General features: G+C 49.1%; 1 protein-coding gene across 4 annotated transcripts in view; it reads left to right on the forward strand.

The window, feature by feature from the left end:
- LOC126517781 (uncharacterized) overlaps nucleotides 1-22589 on the forward strand; it is a 68633-nt gene that overhangs the window by 22856 nt on the left and 23188 nt on the right. For 2 of the 4 annotated variants that reach the window (XM_055064566.2, XM_055064568.2), the window contains exons 2-5: nucleotides 7899-7952; nucleotides 11057-11216; nucleotides 12490-12680; nucleotides 13813-14128. In XM_055064566.2, the coding sequence (XP_054920541.2) occupies nucleotides 7899-7952; nucleotides 11057-11216; nucleotides 12490-12680; nucleotides 13813-14128 (721 nt within the window). The remainder of the gene's footprint in view (nucleotides 1-7898; nucleotides 7953-11056; nucleotides 11217-12489; nucleotides 12681-13812; nucleotides 14129-22589) is intronic. The other 2 variants (XM_055064567.2, XM_050167572.3) reach the window with 2 other exon arrangements.

Here is a 22589-nt window from a genome sequence, read left to right on the forward strand (position 1 = left end):
TCCGACAAAAAAGGATCGCTGCTCATTAGTGCATTCCGCGCGGGGGAAGGGGAAGCGTAGGGAACGAAAAGGAAGGCAGCATGGCGGAGGTATCGGGGGAGAAAGAAAGGGGGAGGGGGAGCTGGCGCGCGTCGAACAAGCTCCCTCCGCGCCTGAAAGGAGATCCTGTCGCGGCATTCTCCGTCCGCGCGGAAGAGCAATTGGCCGTCGACGCTCTGTCTTCGTTCGCGCGGCTAGACCCTCCGTTTTGCCATGCATGGCTTCTCGAAGCCAAGCTTCAATACGGATGGCCCGCCATTACTAAAGCATCCGCGCAACGCACCACAACGAAGCAGCCGCTGTTCCGCCCACTTTTTTTATTATTATTCTATCTTGCTTCCGTGTCGAGATCTTGGCTCGCGGCTGCTCCCTCAATGGCACGTATATAAATGGCCCTGGCCAAGGGGTCGGGAAAGTCGTTACTTCGCTCCCCGCCCTTCGGTTTTTTCTTTTGTCCTTGACGTAATTAAAACGTACTCTCTCATTCCCCGCGTGAGCTGTGCGCTCCTTCCGGGTGTCGTGGTAACCGTCGCGTTTCGACAGTGACCGAAAGTGTGTTTGTGCGACGGTGCGAACAATGCGGGTACCGTGGCAAGAGCACGGGAAGTGGAGCGCATTCCGAAGAGGGCTGCGTACGATTGCCGACGTCGTGACTTATATCGAGTGTCCGGTGCATATAGAAATGCGAATGTTTCGTTAACCCATGACGGCATCTAGGACAGAAAAAAAAAAGCGCGGTCAATTTCGGCTAATTTGTTACTTCACGATCGATCTGCACTAGCCTGTGTAGAACCACGTGAGCGCCTTGCTTTACCGCATGTCTGCCAAATTACAGGCGCAGCTGTGCCTCACGCACTGCCATGCAGAGCGAATTCGGCTCAAACACTATTTGTGGAGGTGGGTAAGGGGAAAGGAGAACACTCCAAGTAAGGCTCACTCTGTAAGCTTCGCACGCAAAACACCACAGCGAGTTAAGAGCACCTTATACGTTTGTCCTCGAGGGACTTCACCGGCTTAGGCCGATGCTTAACCCGGAATGTCTCCGGTGGATCTCTTCGATACGTCCTCCCAGGCTGCCCAGGGCTGCCCGAAAAGCTGCATGCGTAAGCCAACGCTCATTGGCTGAAAGCCGTGTGCCTCTGGCAGTCCGGAACAACATAGTGAATAGGCCCAGCGCACTTCGCATTCCCACACGGGATAGTCCACACTTGGGATGGTTTTCCTTGTGCACACTGTCACAAATGAACACTTATAAGAGGTGGTAGTCACCCCTATAGATAATACACAAACACACCCACACACACACACACACACACACACACACACACACACACACACATATATATATATATATATATATATATATATATATATATATATATATATATATAAGTACCCTGAGCTTCGGCATCGTCCGATCCGTCTGTATTCGTTCGTCCCTTTTCAGACTCATTGCGTGAGAGCCAGGGGGTCTTATTTTGTACAGATCTATTTTGTTTTAAACTACTTTGGAGGGAGGGGCTTTGTAAGCTGGTTCCGATGCCACCGCATTTCCGGGACCAGCCATTCGGCGAGACGCACGATACAAGAAGGCAGATGGAAAGCAAAATCGAGTATTAATAGACACAGGCCCCGGTAATGCCATTCCTGCCATTTCCTTCGAGACGTCTAATAATACTAAGAAGAGAAATTGAGGATTCAATCCTTGCTCGAAATTTCCAGTATAAGCATGGGACTAACACAAGGAAAAGCAGCTTGCAGACATACCGGCAGTATTTACAAATTGACAAGTCCTTCATATGGCGCAGCACATACCTGATCCAGTTACGTTTTGTTCAGACACAGCGGCTTATTCGACGCAAAAAGCAGCGAGAGCCAAGAAAGGCGACCGAGCCGTGACGTAAAAACAGCGGGTAAAAACTTTTTTTTCTTCACCGTGGACTGCGTCTGGTTTCACAGCACAGTATAATAAGGCATGCAGAGAAATTTTGCCTCACGTCCCAACCGCTCTGCCTTTGCGTAACTAAATTCCGCTCAATCGCTTTTTTCCAAGCATTTCGCGGTTTGGTAACGTATCTCGACAACCGTATACTATGATGTAAAGATGTATATATGTAGAATTACTTCCAGGGAAGGAAGAAGGGGAACACTGATCAAGCGCATGAGAACGTTATATATATATATATATATATATATATATATATATATATATATATATATATATATATATATATATATATATATATATATATATATATGTGTGTGTATGTATGTATATATAGTGTTGACAGGCACAGGAGCGCAAGGGGGACTAGAAAAACCAAACAAAAGAATATGGACGTTTTTATGCATAGCAGCAAGCACTGGTTCGAGAGCTTCAAGTATTTCAACCACGCGGTATTAGCAACACGTGTTTTGTAGACGGCGAGTTAAATTGGCAAGGCACCAATCAACCGCCTGAGCATAACCGAGTGACGAAGACGGCGCCTTTTGCGTAGCTGGCTGCGCTTCTGCGCTATTATAATATTGTCGCAGTCCAACGAAGATAGGAAACGAGGACACATATAACGAAAACAGCTTCGTTTTAGCAGTCGAGCCTATAGAGAGGACTTCTTCGTCTTCTAATCTCCGCTAGGCCGATTCATAAGACGAAGCCTACTAAAGCACCCATCGTTGTCTTTGTCGACGACATAGAAGAGGCGCGGCATTTGCCTCTCTCTGAAGAGAAGCATCGCCCCCATGCTAGAGGAGGTCGTGTGAAGTTCCTCGCACAGTCGCTCGCTGACGTATGGTTTCATGCGTACTACGTGCACAAATTCCGGGCGGTGTTGGCGGCGCGTCGTGCAATAGGGGCTATCTGGGGCTATATCTCGTAGGTGACGTCACATGGGCGCCGTAGTACTCGATACGGTCCGAAGTATCGCCATAATTGACAGTTGTAGTTTAGCGTTTGCAACCGAACGCAAACGCTTTATGTACGTAAAGAAATAGCGTCGTCCTCACTGTGCATGCTCGGAACGTTATTGGGTTTCTGCGGTTTACGTGCGTTATGGTAACGTACGTTATTTGGCAAGTTTACCGTTCGTAATGTTTGCGGACGATAAGAAATAGCGTTGTAGAACATGGCGGCACCCATGGCTTCCGCTTCAACGTGAATTATTGTGATGGCTATACGCTTTCACTGGCGCCGATCGCCTGTAACTATTGTAATGAGTTTTCGCTTTCTCTAAAAACACCTGAAAGGTTATAGATGCGAGCGCACAGCACGTCCACTTTCTGAGATCGTTCGGCGATTCTGGCACACGTAGGCCTAATGAGACGCTTTCACATAGCAATGGCAGGATGGTTGCCGATGGACTGTCCTGGTTTGGATACGTTTGGCACGGGGCACCAGACGGCGCCCTGTTTTATAACGTTTTCTTTACGTTCACGTCTCCGTGCGGTAAACTAAACGACTTGAAAGGACGCGGACCGTAACGTCCCGCAAAGGTGCTTACGTTTAACGTATACGCTATAGGCGACAAACGCTGTTCTAAAACTGTCTTAAAGCTTCTTGGATAGTCCCCGTCTTCGGACGGACGTCCAGTCCAACCCTTTTCACCAGTTTCATAGGTTATACTGGTCGATGACGAGCATTGTAGCGGCTTGCGTCGCAGTCCTGTTGTTGACAGATCCGCACGCGTGCGAGCTGGCTGTATAGCTTCATCGGCGCATTGTGTAAACGCATCTCTTTCCGTGTCGGCGCCATCCCATTTGTGCGGGTGCACTGCATATAACATCGTCCGCACTTCGCGTCCGCGAACAAGGCTGAACGGAGTCATCCGTGTTGTTTCTTGCTTAGCGTTGTTGTACGCAAAAGCTATACAAGGCAGGATCTCGTCCCAATTTTTCTGTTCTACGTCCACATACAATGAAAGCCTGTCTTCAAGAGCTTTGTTTTAGGTGCTCTGTGAGTCCGCTGGATTGTGGATCGTAGGCTGTCGTCTTGCGTTCAGTCGTTCCGCTGAGCATAGGGACATTATCTAAAAGCGCTGCCGTGAATGTGGTTCCTCTGTCTATGACTACGATGGTTGGTGCACCGCGTCTAAGCACAACATCATTCGTGAAAAATCGTGCCACCTCTCCTGCTGTGCCTCGCGGGAGAGCCTTTGTTTCGGCGTAGCGAGTCAGATAATCAGTCGCGAAAATAACCCAGCGGTTCCCTGCACTTGACGCAGGAAGTGGGCCCAAAGGGTCCATTCCTATCTGGTCAAATGGTGTGCGTGGGACCTTTACGGTTTGTAGCAGGCCGGCTTGATTCCTTGGGGGCGACTTGCGCCTCTGGCAATCGAGGCAAATCCGTACATGATGCTTCACGGCCGGTGCGCGAGACGGAGTCTTGTCTTGTATCCAATACAGTGGCGCATACACACTATGGGGGATCGGAGTCTATACTAAAACTCCCATCGTCGTCTTTGTCGTCGACATAGAAGAGACGCGGCTATATCTTGCAAGGGCTATATATCAAGCATCACAATATATGTGATGCTTGCCACCTTCAGACGTCGCATATAAATATATAATAAAGATTCCCTTGCATGGCCTTCTTAGCCGTACCGCAAGCCACCTGCAGCTAATTCTTGCTTGACGGACAAAGATTCTGCAATGTAGCCTTCCGGGCCCAGGGTCAAACTCTGTGTGTAACCTTTGATCGTTTGGTGGCTTCCTCAGAGGATGTCGAAGTTAAACAGGGGGCGCAAGCGGACTTCGGTGCCATATTGTTTTCTGCTTTTCGTAACGGCAAATAATTTGTAAATATACGTAATATGCGTTTTCCCGTAACGATACCAATGCCGTAAAAGTACGGCAAGTTTATATTTTTGACAATGTACTGTGCTTAAACAGTCGCGACTCAATGCGACGTTGCGTGTTCTTCCACTCGTATTGAATCTGGATGAAGTGGAGTGCAACCGCAGGACATGGACACTGAAAGAACGACAGACACGCAGCCTTTTAAGCCCCGTTGGAGAAGACATGTAGTTGGGCTAGTTGTAGCGTATTCTAAACTTAGGAGACATTGTTATCTGTAGCGTTAAAAAGACGTGTCACGATAACAAGAAGCGCATAAGCCACAAACCTAGACTTCGAGTGCACAATGCGGCTGTCATTCCTTCTTGCGTCTTGTTTCCCGTTTGCGCAACACATCGTCCTAACTCAACTGACATCAAAGTCTGAGAAGCCCACGTCACCATTCTGGTCGTTTTCTTCCATCGTCCTCTCTCTCGCACATTCTCGACATGAAAATCTCACATTCGCTACGTTTGACGCCAAATGTTACGAACAGAACAAACGCAGCTCGAACCTCCATCAAGCACAGCTGAAAACGTACAGTTCGTCTTTCTCTGTGCACGGGCGCTGTGAGGGCTCTGCGATTTCTTCAGAGAATACGAAGGAGCATTACGTTTCCGAGTAACGTAACTGATCTGGTTAGTCGGGGTTGAAACATCTTGCGCGCAAGGTTCTACAGCGAGACGGGAACACAAATACACGAGCGCGAAACTCGTGTGTTTATGTTCTCGTCTCGCTGTCAAAGGCTTCGCTCCCCGCTCTTTCACGCAAGCTGTTACGTTTCCACGGGCAAGTGCACCTTTTGGGTACTCGTCTTACGTAGGCCAACTTTTCTATTTCCGCAACCAGCAAGCACTCGAACCCTGCGCGCTTCCGCGAACAGTGGGGCCCGAGCTCCGTGTCCCGACACCCGTATCGATCACCGGGCGAGCGCAGCGCCGCAGGCGGCCGAGAGAAAGGGTGAAGCGAGTTCGCTCGAGGCGAGCGGAGGAGCGGGAGAGGGGGAAGCGAAGGGGGTGAGCGCCGGAGTCTCGGAGAGTGAGAGAGATGGACTCCAGAGAGAGCCCGAGTCCCCGGCCCGAAACCCCGGGCGAAGACGACGATGCACCGACCGTGAGAGAGAGAGAGAGAGCAGACCTCGGTGGCTGCAGCAGCGACAGAGGTTGCTCCCGGGGCCGAGTCTGTTGCCGCGCGTCGACCAATGGGGTGCGAGCGCCGGTCCGCTCGTGGAGTCCGCCCCGGGCTCCCGCCTGACTCCCGGAACCCGGGCCCGCCGCTGCGGAAACTCCACTGAGCGAACCGGGCGAGGGGGCGGAGTGTTGTTCATAGAAGAGTCGAGACTCCGCCTTCGCTCGCGCTGGACCTATCTATGCCTCCGCCGTGTCTATGCGCTCCTCGGGCTGCGCGGGTGGAACTGCGGTGACTTGCTGCGCTCTGCGGTGGTTTTGCTCTGCGGAACGGCCGACGGAAAGGGGGCAAACCGGGGGGAGAGACGAGGAGGGAGAAGGGAAGACAGTATAGGTGAGGTTCGAGTCATATTCGAGGGGGTAAGTTCGGGTCGGTCTGAGAGCCTCGCTCCCTTCATTTTGTGCGTCCACTAACCCTTCTCCCTCCTCGCGCGAGCCTCAGCTGCCGCAGTGGCACCCGCCACTGCTGCAGTCCGGCGGCGGCGCGACTGTAGATACGGTGCAGTCTGTCTCCGCCCTGAAGCAGGAAGCCCGCTAGCGCCCCCTAGGCCGGCTTCATGGAGTAACTGGAAGGGAAGGGGTGGGAAAGTGGGGGGGAGGAAATAGTTTGGGCAGAGTACGAAGGAGAGAAAGGCGTAGATAAGCGAAGAAATAAAGTGCGGCGCGGGGTAAGAGTGAGGAGGAAGTGGAGAGAAGGCACTATGGATGAAGGGCGAAAACCCGCAGAGTTTTGATCAAAGTCGTATTATCAACACCGCTGCTTCGCCGCTCTACTGTGCTCGCGTGTGTATACGATCGTAGTACCCGCGGACTCGCTCGAAAGCGGTTCGAGGAAAGAGGGAAAGAGAGATGTTTAGTGGCGGGGCGCCAACTTGTTCTGGCTGCCTGTTATTCTAGGTCCGTTATGCTTTTCATTTCGGCTTGCGCCCGTCTGTCTCTCTATCTCCGTTCGAACGAAAAGAACGCCATTTCGTTTGTGCATCTTCATTTTGTCTTTATTGTTTTGTTGTTGTTTTTTTCTCCCAAGCGACCGCGCAGTTTTTTTCCTCCTCGCAATATTGCCCAACCCTCTTTCTCCGCGCTAACCGCGCCGCCATTTCGGCCGTCCTCTCCTGCGCCCTGCCGTATCGCCGGCCGCCATATTGATTCTCCAGCTGTGGTCCGGGCGCCAGAGCAATCGCTTTCGAGTTCTTTCGTGGTCGCGAATGTGTTATTCCTATCTGGCAAGCAGCACTCAGGTGCTAACTTTGAGGAACGATTGTCTTGATTGAGAGATAATATTTATTTGAGAAATCATTTTTTCGTGAAACAATAAAGTCTTGATAGCCAAGTAATCTGACTATAGGGTGCGCGGCGCAGCCCTCAAATTAACAGAAAATGTGTCCAGCTTGGTCGCTCGCTCTATACCTACAAATGGTCGTTAAACAAGAAGTCTTCTTTGCAGGCACCAATGAAAGCGTCACTTAAACCGATTCCCACAGCGCGTGCGATCTGCAATTTGTTTCTGGAAATAAACTTACTTCTATTGAACGCGACGTACATTTCTTCTTTCTTAATTTCTTTATTCTTTGTTAGAACATAAGATGCAAATCAAACTTTTCGTCAGCCTGCCAAAGCAATGGTGCTTTTGCTTTAGCTTACTTACTTGCTTTCACATGCTCACTTACTTAGGCTAGAAACATGGTTACGTCAGAATAAAGCAACGCTTAATGTAAGTAAAGACTACATATATTCTACTTCAACCCATACACATTAACAAGATGATGCCGAAATGACTGTAACCTGTAAAACCACAGTTTTGCAGCGTACAAAGATACACAACTCTCTGTCCGTGTTTGGTTTCAGAACATGTCCTGGAACGAGCACGTGGAAAAAATGGCCTTGAACTTCAGCAGAACCGTAGGTTGACTTTACGAGCCCTGCCTTCTTACATCACCATCGCTGACAAAAGCAATGTGCGGCGCGCTCTGTTATTTATTTATTTATTTAGTTAGTTAGTTAGTTAGTTAGTTAGTTAGTCAGTTAGTGAGTTAGTTAGTTAGTTAGTTAGTTAGTTAGTTGCACAGTACTGCAGACCCAAATGGGCACCCAAGCACGAGGGGCAGAATACATTAATACTTGCGTTTCGAGTGTATGCACTACACGTGAAGAACAAATACGAAAGCAATGCAATTTATACAATTGACGATCAGAAAAAAAATAAGCGCGACGACTTAGTAAGATTTTGCTGTCGATTATCGTACTAGTACGAGAAATTGTCGAGCGGAGATGACGGTGATCATATTCCTCAGCAGAGTGACTACGTCGAGAAATCGCCGTAAGCTGGAAATCAATGAAAAATAAAAGAAAGTCCAACTGATTTTTGAAAACTACTGCGTGCGGCCGAAGGAGCTGCGTACCCCTCCCCTGTTTTATAAAACAGTGTATAGAGACCTAACTAGGTCTAGAATATAACCTTCCGGGTTTTCTTTACAAAAATAAGTTATATCTATCTCTAGCAGTACGTACATGCCACCGAACGCTATGCTTTACTTAATCTGTGTTATGAGATAGCCATGCTAAGAACCATCTATGGAACAGGTTTGGTCTCCTACTAAATAACAACGGTGTTAAATCGATTACGTCGGCATGATATCTTTCTTTTACCCCCAAGGACAAATTAACTCAGGCGCCAGAGAGCTTGTGCCAGAAAGTAATCGCAATAATTAGAATGCCTAATATAGACCTTCCTTTGCTTGCTAATCTGTACATTTTCAAACTGATTGCTGCATTCCAAAAGTCATGGATGACCATTGCAACTCCCATAGACTTGTATTTTTTAACGCAAATAAGAAACCAAATAAAACACTTGTTTTGTTGGATCTTCATTCAAGTTTTGGTGTAACAGAGTGTTCTCATTATCCTTCTTTTGCAAGTTGTTGACATACTTGATAATTTGCGTTTTGAACCGCCAACTGCTCATGTCTTCGCGGTAAGCGTTCGTCCGGTCTTTGGCCTTTAGCTCTATCGCAATTTTCTGTACATAACAGAAATAAAGGGATTCCTATTCTTCTTTATATACCGGTTGCTGCTTTCTTCAGCTCGTGAACATTCTCGTACTGAGCTTTCTGACTATAGAGTCGCGTCACCGTCATCAAGACACCCCATAAGCTTACCACCCGAACATTCCTCGCTCTACACGCATTCTGACGTCATCTTAAAGATAGACTGCTCCAAGTTTCTTGGCTGCTCGGAGATAGCTGGATAAAAAGATAACGAGCAAAATTCTAAATTGCTTAAGTAATTCAGGGCCGTGTACGAAGCAGCGAATATTTTTTATCGCTCGGCTGTCTGCCGTTCATATCATACACGGTTGATGTAGGCGCCTAGCGGGCGCAACGTAGGCAAAGCAGGCTTGCACGTCACTTGGACGTCACATGACGAAACGCGTAAAGGAATAGCATCGGCACAGAAACGCTACATTATACCGGCCCAGCACTGTAAAATAATTTACACCCCTAAAAAGTACAAAAAGGGTGTAAATGTGTCTATAACTCGCAGCCTGACGCTCGAAAAAAAGAAAAAAAGGTTGTAAGGGTGCGAGCAATAGACCGACTTGCACCTCTTATTTACTTTTAATGCTGTAAATTGTTTTAGAGTGCTTGGCCGCGATAATGTATAAGCGATGCCTTCTCGCGCTCTTCGCGCTTCTTCAGTCACCCGTGTTATCAACTAGGTCGAAGGAAAAAACCAGTCACAAAAGACAAAAGACAAGAAGAGAGATTCACACCACAACGACTGGGCTATCAACTGAGCTTTATTGACTGGTTTTTTTTTTTTTCGTTCACCTATGTACGAACTAATGAAGCTCAGTTGATATAGTCAAGTCGTTGTGGTGTGAACCACTCTTCTTGTCTTTCGTCTCTTGTGACTGGTTTTTTCCTTCAACTATTCACCAACTGGCCCGGATTTCAACCCTTCTGCAACGGGGTCTGCCGTCCGCGAACTGTGGATGACGATGAGAGCGGCACAAGAGAGCGATCGAAAGAATCGCCATCGAAATCCGCGTGGCCCTGCATGGTCAGTTCACGGCATAGAGTTTCTCGCTATAACACCTAGAGGGAAATCTGGCGCCACCGTCTATGGGAGTTTCCTATACGCTGTGCCGTGATGGGAATGACGGTGTGTCGGCGAGGTTTGTGTTGACTGGTGTTGTAAGTAGGCTTCGTCTAAAGCGTGGATGTGGCTACACAATAACGCGTTCTTAATGTAAAATCTTCATAAAATGTTCCCATTCACGCATATTACATCTTTACTCACCTATAATGCATAACCAAGCGAAGAAAAGTAAGAACAGACGACAAACATTTCCAAAGTGAGCACGAATCTTGTCGTCTGTCCAACTCCGCTGATACTTCTTACGTTTCATATAATTGTGCATGCAATAACAAGTTCTCATAGTTAAACAAAACATGTGTTTGTGTAATAATAAAGTTAGAACAGCTTTTTACGGGCTGTTTTAGTAGAAAACGAATCATTGTGACAGACGGAATGGTGCTTGCCAGGCGCGTCTGCAAGGCGTCCTGGCTCTCCGAGAACGATGCCAATACGAAGTCACAATACACTGGCATTCCCACGCATACCACAGCGCAGGAGCGCCAGATTTCCCTAGGTAATATAGTGAGCAACTCTATGGTTCACGGCCCCACTGTCTTGCCTTCGCGCGTCGCACGTATATATACATAGTATGTACGTACGTCATTGAATGATACTCGGCTATGGTGGCTAGAAGGATAACTCCGCGACTTCCAGTTTACGGCGGCGCCATGTTGGGGAACTTATAGGCCGATGCCTGCACCTGTTCATGAGATTCTCCAAGATGGCGGAAGGTAGCGGAAGCAGACGACAGCAGCGGATCTGACGTCACGTGCATACTATGTATACCGCGGCGTTCTGATCACGCGGCTGCCCAGTAGGCCCAGTAGTAACACGTTGCCGCGGTTCTTCCTTGGGCCACGCTGCAGGGTGCCGGCGGGGGCTTGGACGACGGCGGGCCCCCGTCACCGTTCCTGATGGGCGGCGTGCCTTCCAGTCCCTCGCCCGACGACAAGGGCCGCTCGGCGGGCGTCGGCGGGACCACGGCGGGAGGCGTGGGGCCCCTGCTGCCCACGGCACAGCCCGCCGGTCAGTGCTCGTCATTTTAGCAGGGAAAAAGTTCCGGCGTGTTGGTAGTTCAATCGTAAACTGGGATACATAGCGCATACACATAGATACAGGATACGTATACATACAGGATACAAGATACACAGATACAGGATACATAGATACAAACGACATAGCCTCCTTGTGTCGCCTTTTGCGCAATGTATTCCAGTTTACGAGTGCTCGTCATGGCTGGCGCCACTATGCGCTATCGACAAAAAAGAAAGAAAGAAAGAAAGAAAGAAAAAACATTAACACCATGTCCAATACACCTTTCCGCACAGTCGAGTGCAAATGTGAGCTGCAACACGATTTGCGCGCGTTCAAAATGGCTCCCCAAGAATGCACGACGTCAACAGCTTCAGGCAAAACGGAATTTTTTTTTTCGCAAGAACTATATAGACGTCTTCCTTCTCTTCGTATTTCCCTGTTAGCCAGGATGCCTTAAACCCCAACCAGACGTACGCGTTGGAACGCGTCCGCACGCACCGCGCTCACTCGACGTCGCGTCGCGCCCGGCGGAGGAAGAGGGCGCGCACCCAAACGATGCAGGAGTTGCCGCGCGCTCGTCGCCGCGCGTTTCGTCGCGGCGATTCAAGGCAGCCAAGCCTGCGCTTAATGGTCGCGTTAAGCAATGTGCTAAAGATGGCAATAGCACGCAGTAAGTTGTAACTTAAAATTTGTTTTTATATTTGAAAAAAAATGGTGTTGCAGGTCTCCTAGTGGTTCAGTCAGCTCAACTGTCAGTATTGTGAACTCGGTGAAACCTGCAGCAGCGTCGGCATAGCATCACTCGCGTGGTCTGTGCCTTACGCGTTCTGCACGCTGTGCCAGGTCCCGAACGTCGGCGATGAACATTTCGTTAATAATGCACCCATTTCGGCTGAAGACTTCAGCGGCTGCCATAAAAAAAATATCAGAACCCGCGCGGAACTCCGATCACAACGCACGCAGCTTGCCCGGGCTTGCCTGCACGTCCAGCGAAGAATCGTTCCGGAAGTCACCTTGGTCCGCCGTCGTCACGTGAGGCGCGTCGGGCGGGTGACGCGAGCGGCAGCTTCCGGTGCGGGCGCAAGAAACGTGGCAGTGCAAGGTCTTCACGCTGCCGCGCGTCAACATGCGATGCAGCCTCCGCGCGTGACGCCGTACGCGTTCAGACGCGGCGCTGCGCGTGCGGCCGCGTACCGGCGCGTACATCTGGTTGGGGCTTAACTGTACGCCTCTTTAAATGACAATGTCACTCTTTGGCACGCAGGTTTCCCCCTGCTGGGTGGCAAGCAGCCCGGCGGCTTCCCCCTGTCCCTGCTGTACGGGCAGCCCTCGTCGTACCTGCTCGTGGGATCGGCACCCTTCATGCCGCTGCCTCCGCAAGGGGACCTCTCGCGGGGGCTGCTGTTCCCGCCCCTGCACGCGGGCTTCGACCCCCTCGCCAAGGTACTCCAGGCCGTACGTGACCAGAACAAGGCATACTGTGGCGATCGCAGAAATCCTCATTTGGCCATAATGCACCTTGCTGTCTGTCTGTCTGTCTGTCTGTCTATCTATCTATCTATCTATCTATCTATCTATCTATCTATCTATCTATCTATCTATCTATCTATCTATCTATCTATCTATCTATCTATCTATCTATCTATCTATCTATCTATCTATCTATCTATCTATCTATCTATCTATCTATCTATCTATCTATCTATCTCAAAATCGCGTGCAGTCTTCGCAGAAGGGGCGAGGATTTCTCAGCAAATGAGCGTTTGAATCATTTTGTGTACGTATTATTGCTTGCGGAACACCGAAACATCGGGGATATATGGACGTCAGTAAGCAGCCCTTACGGCGGCTTCTTGTGACAGCGAGTTCAACCAGAGTACACAAAGCCAACACATGTGGAATAGCCCAACTACCCTGCGATTGTCATCGACGAACTGGAACGTCCGGTTCTGTTCTACCACAACCGGTATCGGGGAGAAGCGCACCTTACACCGAAGTGTGCAGTCATACAAGGACAGGGTAGCGCCGCGTAAGGAGAAGCCAGCGGAAAGATTAACGCTTGAAATTTTCGCCTTCGCTAAGGAGGAAGGCGTCCTTCCGTTCACCTGATCCCGTTCCTCCGTTTTAGGCCACAGGCCGTAGGGATATAAATAATGATATATTGTAGTAATGATATATCGCTCTCCTTATTCGCTAGCAATAAAGATTTAACAGTAAAGTTGTCTTCATGCACCTACCTAGCTGTATTTGCTCTTCTTTTTCTTTCATACAGTTATCCCCCTTTTCTAAGTGCATGGAAATGAGTCCGGGCGACTTCCTTTCTTCTGTCTTTATTTTCTTTTTTTATTCGAAAGAACATTCTTGCAACACATAAACGTGTCAGCCTCCCTGCACTTCAACACAGCGTCACAAGATGCCGCGACCAGCGCTGCTGTTGCTCCGGCCTGTGGTTGCGTTATTGCGACGTGCCGTTAACGGCAATACCCACATACGGACGTGCTAAAGAACTGTCCGGCGTTAGTGGACAGCGCAGTTATAATCACGTAGTACAACGCCTCACGACCCCCCCCCCCTACGTACCATGCAGGAGCGCATGGCGTCGTGCCTCGACCTGGCGGCCCGCTCGTACGCCCACCAGCAGGCCGCGGCCGCCCACCAGCGAGCCGGGGCCAACAAGGGCGGCTCGTCGCCCCACGACGTGCGCAACTCGCTGCTGGGCGCCCCGACGTTGCCCTTTCCCCCGGGACTGCACGACCGGTGGCGGTCTCCGCACCACGTGCCGGACCTGCTGTCGTCGGCCGGCGCGGGAGACAACGCGGCGTCTCCGCCGTCGCCCTTCGGGACGGACCGCAGCGGCTCGCCCGCCAAGGGGCTGGACCTCAAGAGGACGGACCACCTGAACGGTGAGTGCAGCTGGCGGCGTGGACGCGAGCTGATTTGCATACGGTACACCTCGCGGGGTCCGTGTGTGCGCTTTAGGTAAAGCGCAAAAAGAGCACGCCGGACGAGAGCAGCAGGCGACACGGCGCTACTAACAACTAGCCCCCACCAGTCCGTTCTTTTGAACTCCGTGTAGTCCTCACCAGGAAGAAAGCAGCGGTTGAGGAAAACAAAACACTGCTTAATAAAGGAAACTTAACCAACGACAAGTACAGTGCGCGCAAAATGCCACGAACGCAACGCTATAAACAAACCTGCCAAGCCTTCCTGCATTCGTCGCCATGTGACCGCTGGCCGGTTAGCCTTGGCCCTAGAGGAGCGCACGGCCGCAGGGACGCGTGCTTGCTGCAATGTCCCGTAGCAAGCCTTCCCCTCCATCCTACTTCGCGTCGGCTTATAAAGGCGCGGCTCCACTTGCGCCGCGATGCGCAGAACATCACGTGACGAGTAGAGCCCCACCACTACCTACATAGTACAAGGCTTGCTCACTCCGACCCATGACGTCATGCTACCTGGCCCGAAATTTCCATTGTGAAAGGCTGGCGCGACGAAAGCGGTGACGTCAAAATCACCGCTTCTTACGCGAGGGCATCCTCATTAAGATTCCATGGCAGTCGGGCCAGGTAGCATGGCGTCGTGGATCGTATAGCGAACAATCCTTGTGCTATCTAGGTGGCGTTGGCACCAACAACCATGCAGCATCGTCAAGGGGAGGCATCGGCTGCTGCCGAATGACCCTTCTGGTCAGATATCGATGGAACCTCGGTGATCTTTAGAGGTTCTAGAGACGTGTCGAGACATGCCTTTTGAGACGTGAAGACAGTGCGAAATGTGTTTGCGCAATAATGTTTTCCGTGGACAAGATGACTCCTGCGTGTAGTGTGTCTACAGCGCATTTCCGCGTATTGGACAACGTGTACATAGTAGCTCCTTGTACCATATCATAACAACCTGTCACCTACCTTTCTCCGTATATATGTGCCACTTCCCTTCAGCTCAGTGAGGAGTAGCAGGCTAGAGACACGCTCTCCAGGCCGACCTCTCCTCCTTTCTCGACATTGGATTCTACTCCCCATCCTCCACAACGTTCAGACGCTGCCATTCATACTCACAGGATTCCGTCTAGTCATTCTTTTTCCTTCCCTTAATTTTTGCGTTAACTGTAGGTCAAAGTCCCCTAAAACGCAGAAAAAATATTGCCAAGCCTCTTGGCGCTCTAAACATTGTGATATAAACTTGCTTGTGAGGGAAGAATCTAGTTCCAGACCATATAGTCAAAACAATATGAATTTTCCAAAAGCGTAGGAATCCCTTGTTCAACGCCCTTTGTTTCGACTATGGTCAGTACACTGCTTCTTTCCTAACAGTGATCTTGCCCGACCAGACTGCATGGAGTTTCTTACAATAATTACCAGTGGGAACTCTGGCGCTGCGATTGCTTAGCCATGGGAATCATGGGAAGTACATGGATTTGTCTGACTTTCGTGCTTGTGGTTCCAGACGTTCTTGTGGCTTCGTTTATCACCCTTCATCTGCCTTCATTGGCTTAAAATTCAACGCAATTTGCACGTACATGTGTGAGCAGTCACTTAAAGGAGTTCTCAACAGCATCTATGCAGTAGGGTTCATTATTAAATGGAACGCTTAACAAACAATACGTCCAATATATCTGGGTTACTCTTCCGCCTTTATAAATAAATGTGGCCATTGTAATCAGATGGCCGTATACTTATGCATAAACTATTTTCCCGTGGATAATCATGTCATTTCTCATCGATAACTATAACCGATGGAACGGCAGGACACTGCGTGTTCTCTATAACAACGATCCACGCGGTACGCTGTGAATTTCCCGTCCTCACGCGGCACCGAACCCTTGGCTAGGCATGTTCGCCATCGTAACCACATGGCCGTGACGTCATGCCTTGGAAAATAGTATTTTGTCGCAAGAAACGCCGCGGGATGCGGCGCGCAGTACCGGCGTGTTTGTCAGTGATGTCGAGCTGCTGGCTATTATTGTTATTATTATTATTATTATTATTATTATTATTATTATTATTATTATTATTATTATTATTATTATTATTATTATTAAACATCATTATTGAACGTTACATTACAACGTCGTTACGGAATATTTCTAGCTGTGGTCTATTTGTTTATATTTGCAATGCAACACTACAACCCACTGGTGTTCGTTATGTTTGCCATATTACTCATATAAGAACCTTTAATTCATTTATTTTTCATTTTGTCCCCTGCTACGGCCCGCATCTCAGCGGTCGCACATGTACAGGGTGTCTCACGTAACTTGAACCACATATTTAAAAAGAAGTGGTTAGCCGCAGCTGAATGAAACGAACGGCATATGGTTTGCCGTCATGTGGCGCTGCTTAGTGCATTTGTTATATTCCGCATAATTAGATAACTAATATCAATTATGCAAAATTCTTAATATTCACTTTAGGGCCAAGTGCGCTTCGCTGCGTTGTATAGGGGGTTCAGAAACGACCGATCCACGTTTTTGTGGCAACGTATGGACATGCTGCGGGGTGATTTTCTTTCGGCGTTGAAAGAAAGCCCGCGAAATATTAAATAAAACCACGTGAATGCGCTTGTGCGCTATCGTTTTGCGCCGAGCCTATCGCTTATAAAGGACGACGGCGCTTCCTTTCCGTTGTGCTACCGCCAAAGATGCCGATGCAAAGTGAAGCCGATGCCTAGCCTAGCACGACGCCGCCAGGAAACACAACCTCCCGGTTCCGTCGTGGGAGACGCCCATTCCACGAGAGCCCACAGCTCTCGTGGCCTGCAGGACCTCGAATAAAGTTGATTTCCTCCTCCTCCTAGGGCCGCGGCCGCTCACTTCACCGCGGTCCGCGCGCACGGTTCTTTTGTACGAAGCGCGGTCGAGCTCACTGCAATACGATAGCGCATTAAGCGAAGTCACGTGGCCTTACTTCGTGCACGTTGCCACAACAAATTGGATCGGTCGTTTCTGTATCCCGTCCACAACACAACAGGACGCACTTGGCCCTAAAGGGAATATTAAAAAGTTTGCATAATTGATCTTAGTTAAATAAGCAGTTAAGATGAATATGAAAAATACTCTAAGGAACGCCACATAACGGCAAACTATGTGCCTTTCGTTTCATTCAGCTGCGGCTGACGATTTCTTTTTTTAAATCCTTGGTTTAAGTTACGTGAAACACCCTGCATAGTGGACATGAGCCACGACAGGAAAACATAAAAAAGGAAACGATGTGTAGAGCTGCGAGGTGTTCTGGAGTCTTCCGAAAGTCTTGCGGAGGCTTGACCGCGGCGCTTCCGTGACATTTTGCGTCTGCTCATGGACAACGCTACGCAAACACTCACTGCTCTATTCATTTGCAGCGCGCTCCACTCCTAAATGAACCAATTATCGTACCGCCATCGATCGCAATTGCGCTATGGCATAAAAGCCTATCGAACGATTATCTCTCTCTCTCTCTCTCTCTCTCTCTATGATTTAAAACAGATGTCTGCCTCTTTTTATACCCAATAGTGTTCACGTACGTGCTAGAGTTAGCTTGCCAGAGCAACGATCTCCACTTCATGCCTTGTAGCGGGGGTACAGCCCGTCAATCAACTTAATGAGGATCATTTAGGTGCTCCCTCTAGAAGTGTACCATACTACGCATGACAAAGGTCAGTAGTACGAGCAGCACTACACGCCGTCTCTGCGGAAACCGCGGCAGTAACACCGAAGAGCCGCCCTCTCGTCATTAAAGGAGCACGCAGTGATTGTTGCACGCATTAGACGCCTTGCTTGTTTGGCCGTGAGGAATGCAAACTTATGAAATAAAAATTTGGAGCAAGTGAGAACTACTCGATAACACATGGTAAAGATATACAGATGCTTATATCGGGTCGAGCTGAGCTGTGCCTGAAGCCAGTACGGTGGTCCTTCGCGATATTCCAAGAAGGGCCAAAAAGACGGTCGTGTTTTAAGGTCGCCCTAGCACCTAACGCTATCTTAAAACTTCCTGTCGTATAGCAAGTTGCCCGCTACTATAGTACGTACTTTACTCCGACCATAACGGCGCTTCCGATTGTTCCGCTACCGTCCCCTGCATATCAGTCCGTTCCACTCGCCTAGCCCGTGACTGACAGCCAGGTCGGACGACAGAGTCGCTTTATAATTCGAAAGCGAGCGTTCGAAACTCCCACGAAAAAGAAAGAAGGAGAGAAGAGACAAAAAAAGGCCGGGAACCTAAACTGGCAGCGCCAGGGAAACAAGCCGGGATCTTTCAAATTGGTTTTGAGTCCCCCCGACTGTATACGTACACGTACAAGCCGGAGACAGAAACGAAGTCTTTATCGACGCTGCCACGGTCGGCCGCTCTCCGCAGAACAAGCGAGACGCTGGGCGCCGGGCTACGCACAGCTCACCCCGCTTGACGCACGCACGCACGCACGCACGCACGCACGCACAAAAAACGCGCGCACACACATACACACACGCGCGCGCGCACAAAGGAGACGACAAATTAAGATATGTCCCCCCAGCCAACAACGACACCGTGTCAGGGAAAAAAGAATAAAGGACGGAGAACTCACTGCCGCAGATGTCACCGGCAATTCTGACAGAGCCTACGCTTCCAGCCGGACGAAGTGGCCGGGGGTCAACTCGGCCAACGTGCCGCACCGCAGTCGTACCAAAAGCGAAAAAATAAAAAACAACGACAAGAAAGAAAAAAAAGGAAAACAAGTTGAAACGCAACGCGTGCCACAGATACGGCACGATTCGCGCGCGGAAACATAGAAAGGGCGCTACAAAAGCGTTTGTTTAGGGAGAAGGGGGAGGGGAGGGTGTGTGAGGGGAAAAGAGGGGAGAAGGGAGCTGTCAACGGGCGCAAAAACAAATAGTATCGGGATTGACGCTGCGCCGTTGTTGGAGGGAAAGCGGGAGACGTTTCCATCACGTGAGCAGGGAGACCGCGTTCGGGGCGATCGCGAAAAAGGAAGGAAAAGAGAGAGTGCAGACAGACGGATCTGCAAGACGGGCGTTGAGGCTTAGCGGATGGGGGGGGGGGGGGGGCAGACATTGAAAATGGTGTCCAAATACTAGGCACGCGAAGCCGAATGCGTACATCGTTACGAGAAACAAGTAAAAAAAAGAACATAGAGTAAAAGGTTCCATGGAGCACGGCATGGGCGGCTTTCACGGGGAAAGTGAAGAGAACGAACACTGGTGAAGCGAGAGGCTGATCGTGGGGGATGAAGACGCGATGTGAGAGATGGGGAGAGGGAGAAAAAAATCAGAGAGAGAATGTCGAACGAACAACCGTGCAACAATAACTCAAGGAGGGCCGAAACAATATGACCGATGCCGGAGGAATGGGTAAACAGATAAAGTAGTGTTGACAGAAAGGCGTTGTAAATCCCGCTGAAGAAGAGGATATAGGAGGGCACGGAGAAGTGGGGGATTCTACGGAGGGAGAAACAGGGAAGTGAGGAGCACTGGACCAGAGAGTACGCCGCTCTGACTAGCCTCCTCGAAATCCGCATTCTAGTGAGGACACGGTAGGAAAAAGACTTCAAAACGAAAGAAAAAAAGAACACGAAGGCCGAGAATACTTCAACGGGTGACGGTTGGTACCGGTGAGCGAAGCTAGGAAGATCAGCGGAGATATTCTGAACATTCGAATCGGAACAGAATGAAATCACTTCACTAGCGACACCGGTGATGCATTCGTCGTGCAGTTGAAAAGACAATAAATGTGCCACCCCAAATTAGGAAAGGTAGAGCACGCTTTGAAAACTTTCTTTTTTTCGCCCAGTTAGTGGAAAAAGGGATTACTACCGGGAAAAATGAAGACCCTAAGTTGGCCTTTTTGGAATTGCGAGCCAAAATCTCGGCGCATATATGTCAGTGCGGTGTCCCGAGTTTCACTGCGTCTTGTAGTATCTCATCTGCCCCTGATGCACAAGGAGGAAGCCTCGAAAATTGTCAGGATGACCCGTTGGCTCCTTTAAAATACGAAGTGTACTCCTCCTTAAGCGACAAACAATTAACTGGACCCAAGCACTATCGAAATCCGTGACGTCACCAGCGAGCTCATGCGCAAACTTCACGCGGGCATCACCATTCGTCTTTGGTTCTTGCTCCTTTGTTGGTCTATGTACAAGGCCTCCCCTCGCGAGAATAATGGTCGCTTTTTTGCTGGTGGAAACCATTTCTCGACTTCGTTGTATACCCGTTGTTTCCAAATTATTTTAAATCCATACGCACTTGCTGACCGGGCCTCCTGAATGTGACGTAACCCTACACCTAAGGCAGATACCACGAAAAATCACATAGCAACAAGGAAAAAAAATTGAATAAAGAAATCTAAGCTAGCCTGCTATATCTTCGGAAGAGTCCTCTATAAAAACACGTAAGACCAATAGCTACGTGCCAAATCTTGCCGGCTCATATTTTTTCATTGGCATTGCTCATGCGACAGCGGCAAAAGGGAGGACCTCGTTGTCAGCAAAACTTTATTGAAAATAAATGTTTCTCTGTGCCATGGAAACTTCGTACACATCTTTCTTTATTATTTTTTCTTTTTTTCTGTTCCTGTGTGATTACTGTGGTATCTGTCTTACGTTATTTCATTCAGCTGACGTCCTGTTGGTTTAATAGATGCGAGGCGTTGTAGAGTGTAAATAAAGAGGACGAAGGACAAGAGCCGACATCCAGCTAAACTTTATTCGAATGAGCACATCTAAAGAGAAAACCGCCCCATCTGCGTAGGCGCCCTAAAATATACTTCCGTGGGGAAATGAAATGACAAAAGTGGCAGAGAAGAAAAAAAAGAAACAAAGATCCCCAAAACATGTTTTCTAGGAGTAAAAAATATAAAGGCCGCGCGCTCCCCCTCGTCACTGCTCCTCAAAAGCGACGCCGAGTGGTGCAGGCACCTTAAATCTTCCTGCAAAATAGAAGGAGCCCTGACACACACTTCGCTCCCAAGCACACATTTTGTAATTCGAATAGACCACCGGTTACCTGTTCTGCACGTCGTATATCATGCCCAACTCCAAATCTTCTTGTTAAATTATTCTCAACTAGAAAGTCAGCTGTCCCCGTCAGCTCTCTTATCCACACCGTCCTCTTCCCGTCTCCTAACGTTACGCGTATCCATCATTTCTTGCTCCGTCCCTTGTCGAGCCGTCCTTAAGTTCTTGCCAAGCATCTTTGTTAAGATCCGTGTTGTTGGCTCATACGTTAGTAACAGTAGAATGCAATCATCGAAGAGCTTTCGTTTCTATGGTAACGGTAAGCCGCCGTTCATGTTTCGGTGATGCCTGTCGTACATTCCTGAAGTCCTTACGATCTACTGAAATTCTGTCTCCTTGTGAGGCATCACGCATATGTTAGGCATCTTGCCACAGTGGATCATTACGCACAGTTTTCAAAAGTCCACCATTTACGCACAGTAAGTTGCACAATGAGTGCACAACTGCAAAACGCACAACAGGACGCGATGAAACGCTACACTTATTTTGTCACTGTTCTTGGTGCCCCTGCCTGTCGTACTACAATTAGATATTACGAACGACTGCAAGGACGTACCGCGCACTAATATCAGGGTCGGTCGACACACTCCTTAATTAAACTGGCTCCGCATCGGCCCATCGGGGGTCCCGACAAACGCCGGTGAACGCCCTAGCTATTACTATGTTATCGGATTGAAAATCACTTCGGGCTTAGTGCGTCAAGCTGGTGTCACCAAACTGTGTTGGAAAAAGTGACCTCCGATCACTTAGAGCGAGACCGTTGCCGGGAGTAAACAGCGTTTGATAAGAACGAGAAATCTAGAAGCGGAGATATACCATAAATAGTAAAGTCACTACTACTATACATTCCACTGAAGGCGTTCCTCTGCTCGCGAATCTGCAAGTGATGCCCAGCACTTTTTAACTATTACGGTACAATGAACCAACATTTGTTAAGGGGCACAGCGCACAGCTTGGCATACACGTGAGCCGATCTTTCTTTTTTTTTTTTTTTTCACGAATCATTACGTTTTTCAACTGCGACAGGTCGACTACGGTAGTTACGTGCAACCTCACACGTCACCTTGTCTTAGTTATATGTTCAAGGGCTTTTCCTGCGAACGCACACGATGTGTGTCATCGCATGGTTTCCTAATAATTGAATGGCAACATCTATCTCCAACAGTTCTGCGCGTTCTCTTATCTCAGCGCCCCTATGTCGTAACGGTTCCAGCTGAAGTGCGAACATTTGTCACGTTTCTTTCTTTTTTTTGTGTGTGACATCGTATACGTTAAGGGCAACCATGGCTGGAATGTCATGTGAATATTTCTGTTCGGACTCCTCAAAAACAGACGCATGACAGCACTCGCAAGTTGAATTATTTTATGGTGTTTTTTTTT

This window comes from Dermacentor andersoni, chromosome 11 (genome assembly GCF_023375885.2).
Source record: "Dermacentor andersoni chromosome 11, qqDerAnde1_hic_scaffold, whole genome shotgun sequence".
NCBI lineage: Eukaryota > Metazoa > Arthropoda > Arachnida > Ixodida > Ixodidae > Dermacentor > Dermacentor andersoni.